General features: G+C 43.6%; 1 protein-coding gene across 12 annotated transcripts in view; it reads right to left on the minus strand.

Moving 5' to 3' along the window:
- The window catches only part of LOC144781519 (uncharacterized), a 2047367-nt gene that overhangs the window by 1136183 nt on the left and 895326 nt on the right, over nt 1-15858 (minus strand). For all 12 annotated transcript variants that reach the window (XR_013601003.1, XR_013601004.1, XM_078660419.1 and 9 more), the window contains one exon: nt 10171-10266. Coding sequence is in view for 10 of the 12 variants with exons in the window: in XM_078660419.1 (XP_078516545.1) it covers nt 10171-10266 (96 nt within the window). In the remaining 2 variants the exon portion in view is untranslated. The remainder of the gene's footprint in view (nt 1-10170; nt 10267-15858) is intronic.

Raw genomic sequence — 15858 nt, forward strand, 5'->3', positions numbered from 1 at the left:
TCCTGTAAAAAGGGGGCTGGCACGCGACTAAGTCCTGCCCTAGGGGTGGGACTAGGAGGGGGGTGGTTACACCCACTTCCTTGGCGGGCTTTTCCCCAGCACAGGGTCTGGAGTGACCCTGGAACTGGTTCCAGCCAGCCTATGCACAGTGAGCACCGGGGTGCCACTTGCAGTCACCTTCCTCTAAAGCCCTGCCTACCTACAATACACAAAACCCTGTCTGGGACGGTGCTGGCACCGCCCCTGGCAGGAAACCCTTTGTCCTTATCTCCTGCTCTGGGAGGACTCCCAGCAGCAGGAGGGCAGACTTGTGTCTCGGTGGCAGCATCCATTTTGTGGATGCTAAGGCTCTGTCTGACTTTTAACCGGGTTATAGGTTACATGCATGTCGTGTCCCTCTAGAAGGGTGGAATGCTAACCCCGTCGCCAGAATTGGCGAGGGGTTAGTATTCCAATTCGTATGACACCTTACTCGACATGTTTTGATAAAGCGATACCAGAGTTGGCATTTAACCGCGAGGATTATAATGCACTTAAGAGTATATGGTATGCGATATCATGGAAACGGCTAAGGGATGGGTCCCGAAAGCCGCAGACAGGCTCAGCTCATGCCAGAGCACCATCTCACACGATTCCAAGCACTCTGCCTTCAGGATTGTTAAGGCCTGCCATAGGAGTGACTGATAGGAGATCTGTGTGTCCATTTTAGGGTTAGATATAGGTATACTATATCTAAAGCAAAGGGTGAGTACACCACCTTGCCCCAGCTGTCGTGCAGCCAGTTGTGTCAGTTTTAGTTAGTCAATCCAGGGGTGGCATAATACATGCTTCAGCCCCTGGGAGACTTCTGGGTGCACCTCAGCCCTGGGTACAGGGACTTGGAGAGGGCCCAGTGCCAATTCAGTACCTGAGTACAATTTGGATAGAGAGAACAGCTAGGCTGTGGGTCTGATTAGCAGGCCCACAGCCAGGGAAAGTCGTAAACCAGTGCAGCAAAAAGCAAAAATCTGGGTGATCATAGGATTGCAGACCCTACTCTCCTACAGTTGACTTTTGGCATTTCAATAAAATCCAATTGCATTCTGTTGAAGGGCCCCCCCAGACCTCCCAATGTGACTCAGTGTAACTGGTGTTCTTTTCCCTATATTCAACTGCTGACAAGTAACGCATCGCTTACACACTGCTTCTGCTGCAATCCTAAATTTTGGGCAATACCAAGTCTGCCTGAACACCCTCAGCATGGCATCTCTTCCCAAATGCACTGGACCATGTATCTGTCGTGCCATTGGACTCGCTAATTCCTCGGGTAACACTGCCCTTCCATCTGCTGAAACCCAAAAGTCCATTTCACTTCTCACACAACCTGCTGTTTCCCATGCCTGCTTCCCAGATTCAGGTGCATTGTCTTGCATTTGTTTCAAATCTTCCCAAGTATCAACAGTTTCTAACATCATGCTTAGTTCTGTCCTTTCCTGAGCCCCACTTACTTCCACCTCCGTGAAAGAATAACCATGCTCCGCACAATAGCGGGCAACTTCGTCTGCATATCTATTTCCCTGTGACACAAAATCTGTATTTTTCGTATGAGCTAGACATTTCACAACCGCAATTGCGGCAGGACCCTGTAATGCTTCTAACAGCAGTCGTACAAATTCTCCATTTCTGATTGGCGAACCAGAGGCGGTCATGTAACCCCTCTGAGACCACAATTGCCCGAAATCATGAACTACACCGAAACCATATTGGCTATCAGTATATATGGTGACTCTAATTTTATTACCTGCTGTACAGGTACGTGTCAATGCAATGATTTCTGCTACCTGAGCGGAGTGTACTCCTTCCAAGCAAGCGGCTTCCACAACTCCAGTAATGGTGCAAACAGCGTAAGCTGCTCTCAACCGACCAGTATCGTCTCTTAAACATGAACCATCAACAAAGAAAATTTCATCGGGATCAGTCAGTGGCTCATCCACAATATCTGGTCTGGGCTTCGTGCATAGTTCAGTCACATCAAGGCAATCGTGATCTTCACAGTCTTCGCTTTCTATGTCATTAGGAAGTGGCATCAGTGTAGCAGGATTCAAGACAGAGCACCTCTTAAGGGTCACGTTCTCTGCAGCAAGAATAACTTGCTCATAGCGCGTAAGCCTACTGTTAGTCAAGTGCTGGGTCTTGGTCCTGGTCATTAACAGTTCCACAGAATGAGGTACATACACCACTAACTGGTGTCCCATCACAATGCTTTCACAACGCTCAATGCTGACACCTGTTGCAGCAACGGATTTGAGACATCCGGGCAACGCTGCGGCTACAGGATCTAGAGTAGCCGAAAAGTATGCAACTGGTCTACGGGCATTTCCATGGACTTGCACTAAAACTGACAAAGCACAGCCCTCCCTTTCGCAGCAATAGAGGGAAAATAGCTTCTCATAATCCGGCATCACCAGAGCCGGAGCACGACACAAGTCATCTCTCAGCTGTAGGAACGCCATCAAGCACTCATTGTCCCATGGTACCGGATCACTCACCTCCTTGTGCGTCAGTTTCTGTAAGGGTTTTGCTTTCAGTGAAAAGTTAGCTATCCACTGTCGGCAATAACCAACCATCCCTAGAAACATCCTGACTTCTCTCTGTGTTGTAGGCGAGTTCATCTTCATGATTGCCTCTATTCTATCTGGTGACACCTTGCGCTTTCCTTTTTCTATCCGTGACCCAAATACTGTACTTCTGTCAGACAGTACTGCAATTTGCTCGGGGACACCTTGTGTCCATTTTCAGCTAAATGGTTCAGCAAGGCGATGGTGTCTTCCTTGCAAGCTTCTTCTGTTCCTGACGCAACAAGTAGGTCGTCTATGTACTGGACCAGAACCGAGTTCTGGGGCAGTACCAGACTTTCAAGATTTTTCTTCAACAGCTGATTGAAAATTGATGGGCTATCTGTAAATCCTTGGGGGATTCGACACCATGTTAAAACGCGATTCTCCATTTTAAAAGCGAAGAGATACTGGCTCTCTTCATCTAATGGGATTGAAAAGAATGCCTGACAAAGATCTATCACTGTGAACCACTCTGCTTGGAATGGTATCTGAAACAGTATCACTGATGGATTCGGTACCACTGGACAACATGAAACAACAATGTTATTAATTTTTCGAAGATCCTGTACTATTCTAAATTTCCCACTAGGTTTCTGCAAACCCATGATCGGGGAGTTGCATGGACTTCCCACGATTTTCTTCAGTATTCCCTGTTGAATCATAGAGTCGATCACAGGTTTTATTCCTGCAATCGTCTCTTGGGACAGCTTGTACTGTGGCGTTCTGGGATAATCGACATTTGGTTTCCCTATGATCTTCACTGGCTCTACCCCTTTGACCAACCCTATCTCTTCTCCTGTAAAATCCCATACTTTGGATGATACTGCCTCGCGTAAGTCCCAAGGAAGATCCTCCACAGTCAGAGTAGGATACAGTTCTATGCATGTTCTTCAGTTCACAATTTTGAAGGTAGCGTCATCATCTGTCGTCTCTACCTCTACTCCCTGAGGTGTGCAGTATATGGTACAGTTCAGCTTGCAAAATAAGTCCCTTCCTAACAGACACACAGGACTAGAATCACACACCACAAACTGATGTTCATTCATGTAGTTTCCGATTTTCACTGACACTGGTTCCGTCAAAGGGCTAGTCATTCTCTTGTTTGCGACTCCTACCACCTGAATTGTTTCCCCCAACATTGGTAGATCCGGAACCACTGCTGATCTCAAAGTTGATCGAGTAGCTCCGGTATCCACCAAGAATGTTGTGGGACACCCTGCCACTTCAGCCTCAACAAATGGTCCTCTTTGATCCACTTCCAGAACTGCCCCAAGGGTACAGTCCTCTTCTTTGCTTACACGTTGTCCCGTCAAGGGATCAATGTAGTAACATTTTTCCTCATCTATGAAAAGAGGCATTTGTCTAAAAATCTTTCCCCCTGTCGAAATCTTTGGTGGCTGCGGAAACTGAGCTTGTGGAGCCGAAGTCCCCCCTTTGGCCACCTTAATTCTTGGCACTGTCACCCCTTGAACTGGAACCTCTGGAACCTCCTCCTCTACCTCTAGTTCCCCGTTTTCAGGGTTATAGGGACACTCGCGTCTCCAATGTCCCACCTGATGACACTGGTGGCACTTTGTCGTTTTCTTCAACGTAGCAATGTCAATTCTAGGCCCCACGTTTTCCTCACTGTCCTTATTCTGATTGCTCGATTTCCGTCTCATTGTCCCCGTCCCCTGCTGTTGCTGTCCGCTCTTTCCAGCTGACTGCATCTGCACCACCATAAGCTTCTCTTTTAGCTTCTTTGCTTTGGAATCTATTTCGTCACTGCAGTACCTTGCATACCTCAAAATCTCATCTAATGGTCTGTTTTGCCAACAAATTAAATGTTGCTGAATCATCAAACAAATATCAGGTCTCAACCCCAAAACAAACTTTGACACAAACTGTCCTATATCCTTGGGGTCCATTACATCGAGTCCACTGTATTGTTTGAATGTTTTCAGCAATCTCTCATAAAACTCATGAACTGTCTCCTTGGGTTCCTGTCTTGTTCGGTCTATTTTTACCCAATCTATGTCTTGTGGTGGGACCTTATCCTTCAGCCAAGTTATTACTCTTTCATATTTCAACATTCCAATTTCAGACGGTCCATTTGTAGCAGCATTCCTTTCTGGTTCTACCGTTGGCCACTCGACACTAGTCTTGCATGCTGTCCACAAATCTCCTGGCACCACAATGTCAAACAAGGTGTTCAAATCAATCCACAATACCTTTGAGATTTTCACAAACCTTTCTACCTGCTTGTACCACTCAACAGGATTGTCCCTTAACTTCGGAAATGAGTTGGTAAATGCAGCCAAATCTCCTCTACTCCAGGGCACATGTACATAGTTCCCATTCGATATTTCTCTCAAAGGAAATGCCTCCATCTGCATTACCCTTCCTTCCGGAGACATCACACTCGTGCTCCGTCTGACAGTACCCCTTTTGGACCACCTCTCTTCCCATTTGTCCAGATCTCTCCACGCTCTTATTCCTGTTATCAGCTCCCTTATGTGTGTCTTTAATCCTGTAGTTCTCTTCTCGTCTAAGTCTTGGTCTGAATACTGCAACCTATGGTTACTCTGTAATGTCTTTGTTCTGGACAAGTCTACCATATACTTCTCTGCCAGTTCAGACAGTTTCTCATGAATTGCTCTTGCCTTTCGGGTAATATCCTTTGCTATAAACAGTAACTCATCTTGTTCGTACAAGTCAATCCTTTCTAAGGCTAACGTCCCATCTATTATCTCGTCCAAATCATTTTTTAAACTAGTGACATCGAGTCTTTTGGCCTTTACTGCAGCTTTCAGTATGCTAGCTCTAGGGGGTCCATTCACATCTCTCCCATCCCAGCTCCGAGTCCTACGTCTAGGCTCAGGCGAGTTATGGGGAGTCCCCCCATGTTCCCATCTCTCCAGGTCCCATGCAGTTCCATCCTCTCTGGGTGTATGGTGAAACACTTTCCCATTTCTCATAATCCCACAAGTCCCATCCTGCATGGTTTCCCTAGATGCATGGTAAGACATTCCGTTATTCCCCCTTTCTTCGTCATTTGCCGGTGGTCTCTGATCTCTCGACCCATGGCAAGATCCTTCACTGTTCCCCATGCTCCCACGGCTCCAGTGCTGTACATTATCATTAGGTGCATGGTGAGTACATCTAAACCTATCCCTGTATTCTTGTGCCCTTCGGTCTCCCTCACTGATAATGAGACGAGATGTTTCCCCACACTCCATACTTCTGCCTCTTTGCTCCTGCTCATTACCTCTGTCTGTATGACGTATGACTCCTCTACTCTCCTGACTTTTACCGTCCCACTCCTGACTGCTTGCGCTAGCCCCGCAGTGAGACAATGTTCCCTCGCCTCGACTTCCCCACCCAGCCCCTGTTCTTGACCTGTGGGCTGGTGCTTCTGTGGACCCATCTCATTCTCTCAAGTCGGCCCTCAGCTCCTTAAAGGACTTCGGCCGTGGTCCCCTCAGGTCCATCGGTCCTCTCTGACCCCCCTGTTCTGCTGCGGGACCCACTGCTGGATCAAATGGGGTGCTCCACGTCACTGGTCCTGGCAATTGCCTCCAGGCATTTGTCATGTTATTTCTCCTTTCCATTTCAACTCTCTCTCTGTCTAACCGTATCTGTTCTTCCTCTCTGTCTCTCTCGGGGTTGTAAATCGATACTATAGGACCTATGGTAACAGGTACTTGTAGAGCGTCTGGCAACCCGTACGACTCAACCTTCTCAGTGGTTGGCGTCTTCTGTACCACAAACCTTCCGACTACACTCTGTACTGTACTATGTTGAGGTGTCTCCTCACCTTTGGTAGGTGTCCACTCCGATATAGGGAGTGGTCTATACCCCTCTATGGCAGCACCACCTTCCCTTGGGAGTTCCTTACTTTCTGTCTCCCCAACGTTCGGAGGCGGTCTATCTATTAGCAATCTATTTATCAAGTTGTCCTCCGACTCGCTCTCCTCATCCTCTTCCATGAGCCTCTTTTCTCCTGCCACCTCTCTCACTGGGTACAACTTATCTACCTCAATAGCCTGTACCCTCCATCTCTTGCCGTCCGCATCACATTGGGCATCTCGCACTGCCCTTACTGATCGCTTCAACCTTTCTTGGCGCCTGTTCAAATTTCTATCGTGTGCCGCCCTAATCCACGCATTAAGGGCCTCAAACTGTGTTGGTCTAGGCGAAGGATTCAATGAGGACATAATTGCTTTCAGCCGATGTAAAGCCTCTAACCTAAACGTTCCATACTTAGGAAACGTCAGTTCCTCATTCCCTTCCGAAATCTTGCTCCATTCACTAATCCATAGTATAGTATGCAAGCCAACATTCGTTGCCATATAGTAAGCTGGTGTACCCTCTGGCGGTGCCTCTTCCCCGTAATAAGAGTTCCTTCTTTTTCTCTTAAAAATCTCTCTCAAACATTTAAAACACTTCATGTTCAAAACCTACAGAATTTCTATTTTCTCCGCGTTTGTTTACTTCCTAATGACAATCCACCAATCTCAGCACGGTTCTCGCTAACTGCCCTATCACAACGCGGCTTTTCACTGACGTCACACCAACCGCCCTATCACGGCACGGCTTCTCACTAACCGGCCTATCTCAGCGCGGCTCTCGCTGACGTTACTCGTCCCCCTTCGCAGCAGTTCCCTTCCTTACTCAGCTCGTCTCCGCGGTCATGCATGCGTCCCATTCATACTCTGAAAAATGATTACTTCCGTCCAAGCGATCACTTTTCTTGACTGTACGCCCACAGTCTATCTGTAATTGTCACCTTAACTGACGAAATGTCTTTCCGTTTACGTCCAGACAATCGCCTTCTCTGATAGGTTACTTACACACAGTAACTTTCGACCAGCGTCCGTTACTCACACACTCACTCTTACACTCCCCCTATCTCGGTCCTGTGGCGGTCAATGGTACCTCATGACCTCCTTACTCTGGTCGACAATTACTCTGGATGTTCGATACACCCGAACCACTTAAGCTCTACCCCGAACTTAAGATTTTACTAGGTTGCGCCCGCTCACAACCTTCTCACAATCACACTACAGGCATTCAACTCCGCATGACATTACAATACAAATACAACACAAAACACCGCAATCTGTCCACGCATGACCCTTTTTATACTCACTCTCGTCCGATACTGCTGCTTTTCTCTCTCCGTCAGCACCTTCTTCGGCAGGCCACCTCTCGATCTCTAGGGACCTTGGGGTAAACTAACCTAGTCTAGATCACCTTCCTCAAGAAGGTAACCATCCTCACTCTGCTACCAACTGCTAACGCGGGATTTCTGGCCTGTTGTCATTAATCCAGATCCCAATTCAGGTCGACTAAATCGTTGGTACCTGTCATTGAGTAAAAGGCAATCCACTACTAGGTTAATCAAGAAAGAACTTACACCACTCTAAAGAACCACTTACCACTGAAAAAGGTTTAAAAGTTTATTATAAAACCAAAGCTATCTGGAGATACAGACATCTCAAAATGAGGTTCAAAAGATATACAGGTGTCAAGATAAACATAAAATCCCTAAATGCTCGTAGTCGACAGAATAGAATTACCAATATCAGCTCAAAGGTCATTAAAGTTGCGAGAATAGCTACGAGTTGCAACTTTAGAGTCATTTACAGAAAGGAAAATACAGGTTAGTCTGTCCCTACACTAGACTAAGTGACATCCCTACTTAACAAGATCTTTACCTAAAAAGGTGTCAGCCGTGGTGACTTCCAAAGAAGATCACACACTTCCCTTAGTCTTTGTCTCAAAGTCGAAGTCTTGCAGTTCCCTATCTGCCTACCAATCCGCTCTCTTAGGTTCCTCAGATCGTCTGCTCTAACTCCACCCCGGGGTGCTGTCCCTAATACAAAATCACTTTTCCAATAGGAACGCCCCTGGAGACGCCTCTCACGTGGTGTTGGTTCTGGCGGCAACTTCCATGCTGGTACTCCTCGGGACCCTTCGTTAAAGTTGACCTTGCTTCCCAGGCTTCTCTCCGGCAAGACGGTACCCCCAGGAAATTCCTGAAGACTCCTCCAGGCCTGTGCCAGGCTCTCTTGAACAAAAGTCTATTCATCACTTTCCTGATTAAACCCCCTCGCACCTGCAAAAGACACTTTCTCTGTGGGCCCCAAATTCCGGCCTCCACCATATCTTGAAGTCGTAAACCATTTGAACAGGCTTTACAGTTTGTGCCTAACACGACTTTTCCCTAACGAGCACATACAGATCAAAGAAGCAACTTTATCTATTCAGGCCTACTAAAGTTACATGAAACGGGCCTCTACAATATGCACATTTAATTTCTTTGTTTAAACAGTATTCTAACTAACACACATTACTATAATGTAACACATCTATTTAAAACATTTCAATTATATGATTAATAATACTTTGCAGTAAAATGACATTAGAATCCAAGTTACTTAAAAGTGTAGCAGCATCTTTCGTTTCTTGTGAAATGCCATGTGGCCTACACATTTCCATGGTTTGCAGAGTTACATTTCTTTTGCACACAGCCACATAACGTGAGACTCCAACATCATTCTAACAATTCTACAAATCTCTACATTAGTTTTTCACACTAATATATGTATCCCTATTCAAATTAAACACTCATATATATCTTCACTCTATAGGTTTGACACTCTTGTGTATTCTATTCTAAACTAATACAACGTGCTTGTAAATATGGTGCACTTCTACATTTTTCAGATTTGTGCTCTCTCACTAGTAGGGTCACATACCATATCAGGCTCACTAGTATATATGATATTTCGAAGGCACTCAGTAAACAGTGGTGGACTTCCCGATTTCCATATTCTACAAATCTCCCGTCTAGCCAAGAGTATCACATAAAACAGAAACTTTTCGTTACTCATTAAGAGCTGCACTTCTTTTCCGAATTCAGCCCTAAAATAATTAGGCAAATACAAACTGAAATCTGTGTCCCGATTGTTTCCCTAATAAAGTCACAGACGGAGTTCCAATACGATGATATTTTTGGACATAGCATGAATAGATGGCTATTATCTGCCGCTATCAGCATATCTCTTGGGCAGTTATATGAGTTACGGGTGATCTTAGACAACTTCACAGTTAACCAATACAATATTTAGGTGGTGAATAATTGATTGCGTTTGAGTGGGGCTGGTTTAAATACTGTTCGTAGGATATCATAGGAGTCACGCCACATTTGCATCAGATCACCCTCTCCAAACTCCTGACCCCATATTTTGTGATTGCAGTTTCAAATTCCATATCCGCTTCCAAAAAGGCCCACAGAGAGTCACAGTAAACACATGTCCTTCTAGAATACGGAACCACTGAAGTATAATTAACTATGTGCCCCTCCAGTACGATAGAACTGATGATACATATTCCAGTTAAACCCCAGTTGGGCACTTGGCTTTATTCCTTTCAAGAAGAAACTTTCCGCTTTCTCCCTGGAGCCCAAACCCCTCCCTCTTACCTCATCTAGCATCCTGCCTGGCCGGCGATATCTACCTCACTTGCAGACATCTCCAAGCACCTAATCAGAATTCCCTCGATCCTGGCATCTCACAGAAAGACCTACCTATGAGGAATGGCGGCAAACCCTTGTGCTTTGGAAGTCGACTGGAATAGTGGTTGCACATCCAGGTCCGTTCTGCAGGTGTCATCACTTGGAACTCTGGAAGGAAAGATAAGAAAAGCAAAGGAAAAAAACCAACGTAAGTGCACTGTTCTTGTTTTCTCCTCCGTGAATCTGTTCATTTCAAGCTCACAACACTCCCGAACTCGTGTATTAATTCCTGAACTGAATAACGACACTATTGAGAGCAGAAGAGACATTTCCATGAACAAAAAAAAAGAGGATAGAGCGGTGAAGCTGAAAGACAAAGCAATAGTCTTGTGAAGCATATGGCATAATTTCTCAATGATGAGACTTAGAACCATGACTGAGGAATTAATATAAGAGTGGGGTGTCTCCTTACCACAAGAGATCATAATACGTGTTTACTGTTTTTATTATTTTGTAAGTGTGTTTCAATACTTGAAGTTTTTACAAGAAATTGATTATGTTGATTGGCACAATGACTAATGTGACTTATGTTACTTCTTCCTAGTTGTTCATTCTAGCACCATAGAATGCGCATTGCCAAAAAGGGAGATTGTTGGGTGTCCCGTGCATAGCAGTGACTCAGACTAACATCCAGAGGTTCAGTCATTGCTTCTTTTGTTGTTTTATCCAGACCCCGTTCACTTCTGGGACGGTGTCTATTTTAACATAATACATTGTTTGGTCGAGTGCTGTGTTGAGAGTCAGATGGGTCCAGCATCGTCTCTGCAGACAAGTTTTCCTAGTCAGCCGTCCGACAGAAAGCCAAGCCACTTAAATACTTTGGCCCAGGCAACATGGACCCAGGGAATCTGATAAATGCTCAGGACCTAGCTCTGACATTACCAGAGATTTCCAGTGAGGACATTCCCAATATGGTAATATTAACTAGGGCCCTTGGAGAGATGTAGAGTTGTTAAAATCAAAAATAAGAAAACAAGTTACTTACCTGTAACTTCAGTTATCCAGTATTGGTATCTTTCATAGATTCACATGCCTGAATCATTCCCCGTCGCAGAGGCGGGAGTCCCACGGTAAATAAAAAAGCAGTGCAAAAAGCACATTACAGTAGTAGGCCCTAGAACAAGCATTTGCAATGCAATAGGTCTCGCATTCACACGAGTTTGAGCTATTGGCATTGTAAATGGCAATGCCTTTTATTTATGTTTTGGGTTTTAAAAGATAAATAAAAGGCATTGTCATTTACAATACTAATAGCGTAAACTCTCGTAAATGCGAGACCAATAGCATTTCAATAAAGTGTCTTCTCTACCACTTGTTAGATTGTAAATGTCAGAGGAAGAGACCGACCTGCGACGTCTTCAAAGTAGTGATAAATAGTACAGTGAAGAAGATGTGTAAGTGTTGTAAATTGCATAGACACAAAATGTGAAGTGAGAGTTATGTATGATCTGAGCTATGAACACTAACAAAGCGCTCCAATACCTTATGCTCTGTGATTACATTCTCGCTGCTCAGGAGGAAGAGCGGGAGGGGGGCTAGTTCCTGACCTCTCCGTGATTTGAGTGTGCAGTGTGGTCTTGGCTGCAGCTCCGGCCTTGTAGAGTGACACTGCTATTACTAACGAGCGAGAGCTATGGCATTGGTGGTGATGGTGGTGGTAGTATTGGTGATGGTGGTATTGGTGGTTGTATTAGTGGTGGTGGTGGTACTGGTGGTATTGGTGGTATTGGTGGTGGTGGTATTGGTAGTGGCGGTGTTGGTGTTACTAATGGTATTGGTATTGGCAGTGGCATTGGTATTGGTGGTAGTGGTATTGGATTGGTGGTGTTATTGTTGCTGGTGGTTTTGGTGGTGGTGGTGGTGGTATTGGTGGAGGTGGTGGTATTGGTGGTGGTGGTGGTGGTGTTGGTGGTAGTGGTGGTATCGGTGGTGGTGTTGGTGGTAGTGGTGGTATCGGTGTTAGTGTTGGTATCGGTGGTGGTATTGATGGTGATGGTATTGGTGGTGGTATTAGTGGTGGTGGTATTGGTGGTGGTATTGGTGGTGGTGGTTTTTGGTGGTGGTGGTATTGGTGGTAGTATTGGTGGTGGTATTGTTGGTGGTGGTATTGGTGGTGGTAATGGTGGTAGAGATATTGGTGGTGGAGGTATTGGTGGAGGTATTGGAGGTGGTATTGGTGGGTGTATTGTTGGTGGTGGTATTGGTGCTGGTATTCATATTGGGGTGTTGTTATTAGTGGTGGTGATATTGGTGGTGGGTGTATTTGTATTGGTGGTGGTGGTATTGGTGGTGGTATTGGCTTTGATGGTGGTATTAGTGGTGGTGGTATTGGTGGTGGTGGTCCTGGTATTGGTGGTGGTGGTATTGGTATTGCATTGGCGGTGGTATTGGTGGTGGTGATGGTATCGGTAGTGTTGATATTGGTGTGGTGGTGGTATTGGAGGTGATGGAATTGGTTGAGGTATTGGTGGAGGTGTTGGTGGTGGTATTGGTGGTGGTATTGGTGGTGGTGTTGGTGGTTGTGGTGGTATTGGTGGTATTGCTGATGATGGTATTGGTGGTGGTGGTGGTATTATTGGTGGTGGTGGTATTGGTGGTGGTGGTGGTATTGGTGGTTGTATAGGTAGTTGTATTGGTGGTGGTGGTAATGGTGGTGGTGGTATTGTGGTGGTGGTAGTGGTATTGGTGGTGGTGTTGCTGGTGGTGATGGTATTATTGGTGGTGGTATTGGTGGTGGTGGTATTGGTGGTGGTGGTGGTGGTATTGGTGGTGGGAATATTGGTGGTGGTGGAGGTATTGATAGTGATGGTGGTATTGGTGGTGGTATTGGTGGAGGTGGTGGCATTGATGGTGGTGGTATTGGTGGTATTGGTTGTGGTGTTGTTGTTTAATAAAACCGGCTTTTGAAAACAACCTGTCAGGTGGCTTTAGTACAGATGACATGTAACATAGATGTGCTGTTGTCTGCTGAAATTCACATGACTTTCGCTAATCATTTCTAAATCCATTTTATCGGGGAGTGGGGTTTAAACAGACACGAGATAATGCCAGGTTACTGGAAGCAGATGCCTGTGTTACGGGGGCGGCGCTGCTTCTTAAAAAAACACAGGCGGTTTCAGCTGAAGCAGCTCATGCCCAGCCTGCAGTAAGAGAAACTCCATAAAGTTAATAATGCGCACAGACTAAATAATAGGTCATGTGTAACACCGAAGTAAAAGGGCCAGTCGCCATGGGAGGGTATAAATGAAGACGTGGCCATACTAAGGAGGGACTAACAATCCTATTAACGATTCAAAGGCAGCATTTTTGGAAAGACAATAACACAAGCCAATGAAAGATATGGGAGGAGAGTGGCTGGGGCTTCTCTCCCATACTCTACTACAGCAGTCTCGCAGAGCAAGCAGTGCGTGCGCAACCTAAAAGGGTAAGTTACTGCAAAAGTGTAGTTTGTGAATACTGAAAAGTAGTATACTTAATCAAAAAAAATAAACGTCCTAAAAATGTAGCTTGTGAATCCGGCAGCTAATACTTTGTTCAGTATGTGTCTTGCATGTGTCATATTATACAACTGAAAAACTTATAATCAAGTGTGAATGTGAGAAAGCTTTTGACCCAAAAGTGGACAATCACTACACAATAGAAAAACTAGAGTGGCAATGCAGGAATCACCAGCATCGCCAGCAGGAATCACCAGCATCGCCAGCAAGAATCACCAGCATTGCCATACACGGATGTATGACGTTACAATGCGTACTATTACAACGCATGGCTTTACAACGCTTTTTTTACAACGCAAATACTTTTACAACGCATGTTTTTACAACGAATACTGTTACAACGCGATATATTAATATTAATAGTAAATTGCTATTACAACGAAATCATTTACAACGCATACCTTTACAACGCAAAAATATCAAAATTATAATATATTTTTTTTTTGGTAAAATAAAACCTGGCACGGGATGCAGGGAAATTAGGGGTTTTGGGTGGGGAAGTGTATTAAAATGTGGGTAAAAACTGAACGCAAATATAACGAAATGCAGCACATTTGTTAAAATTAATACTCGAGTATTTAAATTAATACCCGAGTATTAAAAATTAATGCTCATGTATTCGTAACTATTAACATTTTTTACACAGGCAACGATTTTAAATATATTTGAAACTTACAATATAAGACTACAAAATAAAATTATTATTCGTAAATATAAACATTATGTTTTTTTTTTGTAAAATAAAACCTGGCACGGGATGCAGGGAAATTAGGGGTTTTTGGGTGGGGAAGTGTCTTAAAATGTAGAGAAAAACTGAACGTTAATTTAAAGAAATGCAACGATTTTATTGGAATTAATACTCGAGTACTAAAATGAATACCCGAGTATTAAAAATAATTTCTCATGTATTTATAACTATTGAAAAATTTAACACAAGCAACAAATTTAAATATATAATTAATTTACAATATATTATTATGAAAGAAAATAATTATTCGTAAATATAAACATTATACATACACATAGTCGCCATTTTAAAATGTGTAGTTCCTAAATATGTCCTACAACTCTTTCCAGGAAAATAATACCACAACACTACTTCCAAAATGGATGCCAAAACGGAACGAATAAGCGAAAACAATAACTCTTTATACGAAGTTTTAAATTATAACTTTCCACAGAAGTAATTCGTACTTAAAAAAATAATGGCAACGCTGTATTTCTTAAAAAACAACAATGACACTGTCAAAAACTTATAAATATGAGCCAGATACCATTTCTAAAACAGTTGATTCTCAACTCCCAGAGTGACCAGACGCCAAAAGCTGACCCTCTGACCTGTTTATGAAGATAATACCCGAATATATATATCAGGAGCATTATTTCTCGTAAAACAAGTGAGTTACTAAAACTAATGTCTGCAATGTTTTCTAGAAACAATTAAAAGCCTGCCCCTATTAAATTTGTTTTTATTATTTAAAGATAATAACATAGCAACAAGATATTACTATAATTATGGATACATATATCCATAAATAAAATACCATACATATATAAAGCATACTAAATTCTAAATAAAAGTGTGTATTATTTAAAAAATAATTCAATGAAATAAACATATATTATTTTCCACACATCACAAATTATTACCTTTTTTTATTAGTCGAACTCCTATAAACTGCTATGAAAAAGGCCAGTTTACAAAAATTGGATTTTGCTACAGAAGCAACACTCCTCTTCAAGATTAATTTGAAGGTACTTTTCGATTTGTTTAAAATTCACAATTCTAAACAAATGAAACGGAAATACATTTTTAAATTAGAGACAACGGGTAGATGCTTGGCTCAAAGGATGCGGGGCAAACAGGTGGCTCAACGTATTGTCTTGTTGGAGAATGCTAGAGGAGAGCTGGTTGAAACCCCAGTTGGTATTATGGAAGTTTTTCGTAGTTTCTATCAAGAATTATATGCACAAGATACCATACTTTTAGAAGAGATAGAAACTTATCTTAGCGACTTGGATATTCTTAAACTTGGGCTCTTTGAGAGGGAAATACTTGAGGCCCCAATTACTATACAAGAATTACAGCTTGCTCTTGAAAATCTAGCGTTAGGAAAAGCATCTGGGCCCGATAAACTTCCTTTAGAGATTTATCATTTACTATTCAGCGTTATTAAGGAGGACATGCTAGCTACCTTTATTA

The sequence above is a fragment of the Lissotriton helveticus genome, chromosome 9, assembly GCF_964261635.1.
Source record: "Lissotriton helveticus chromosome 9, aLisHel1.1, whole genome shotgun sequence".
NCBI classification, from domain to species: domain Eukaryota; kingdom Metazoa; phylum Chordata; class Amphibia; order Caudata; family Salamandridae; genus Lissotriton; species Lissotriton helveticus.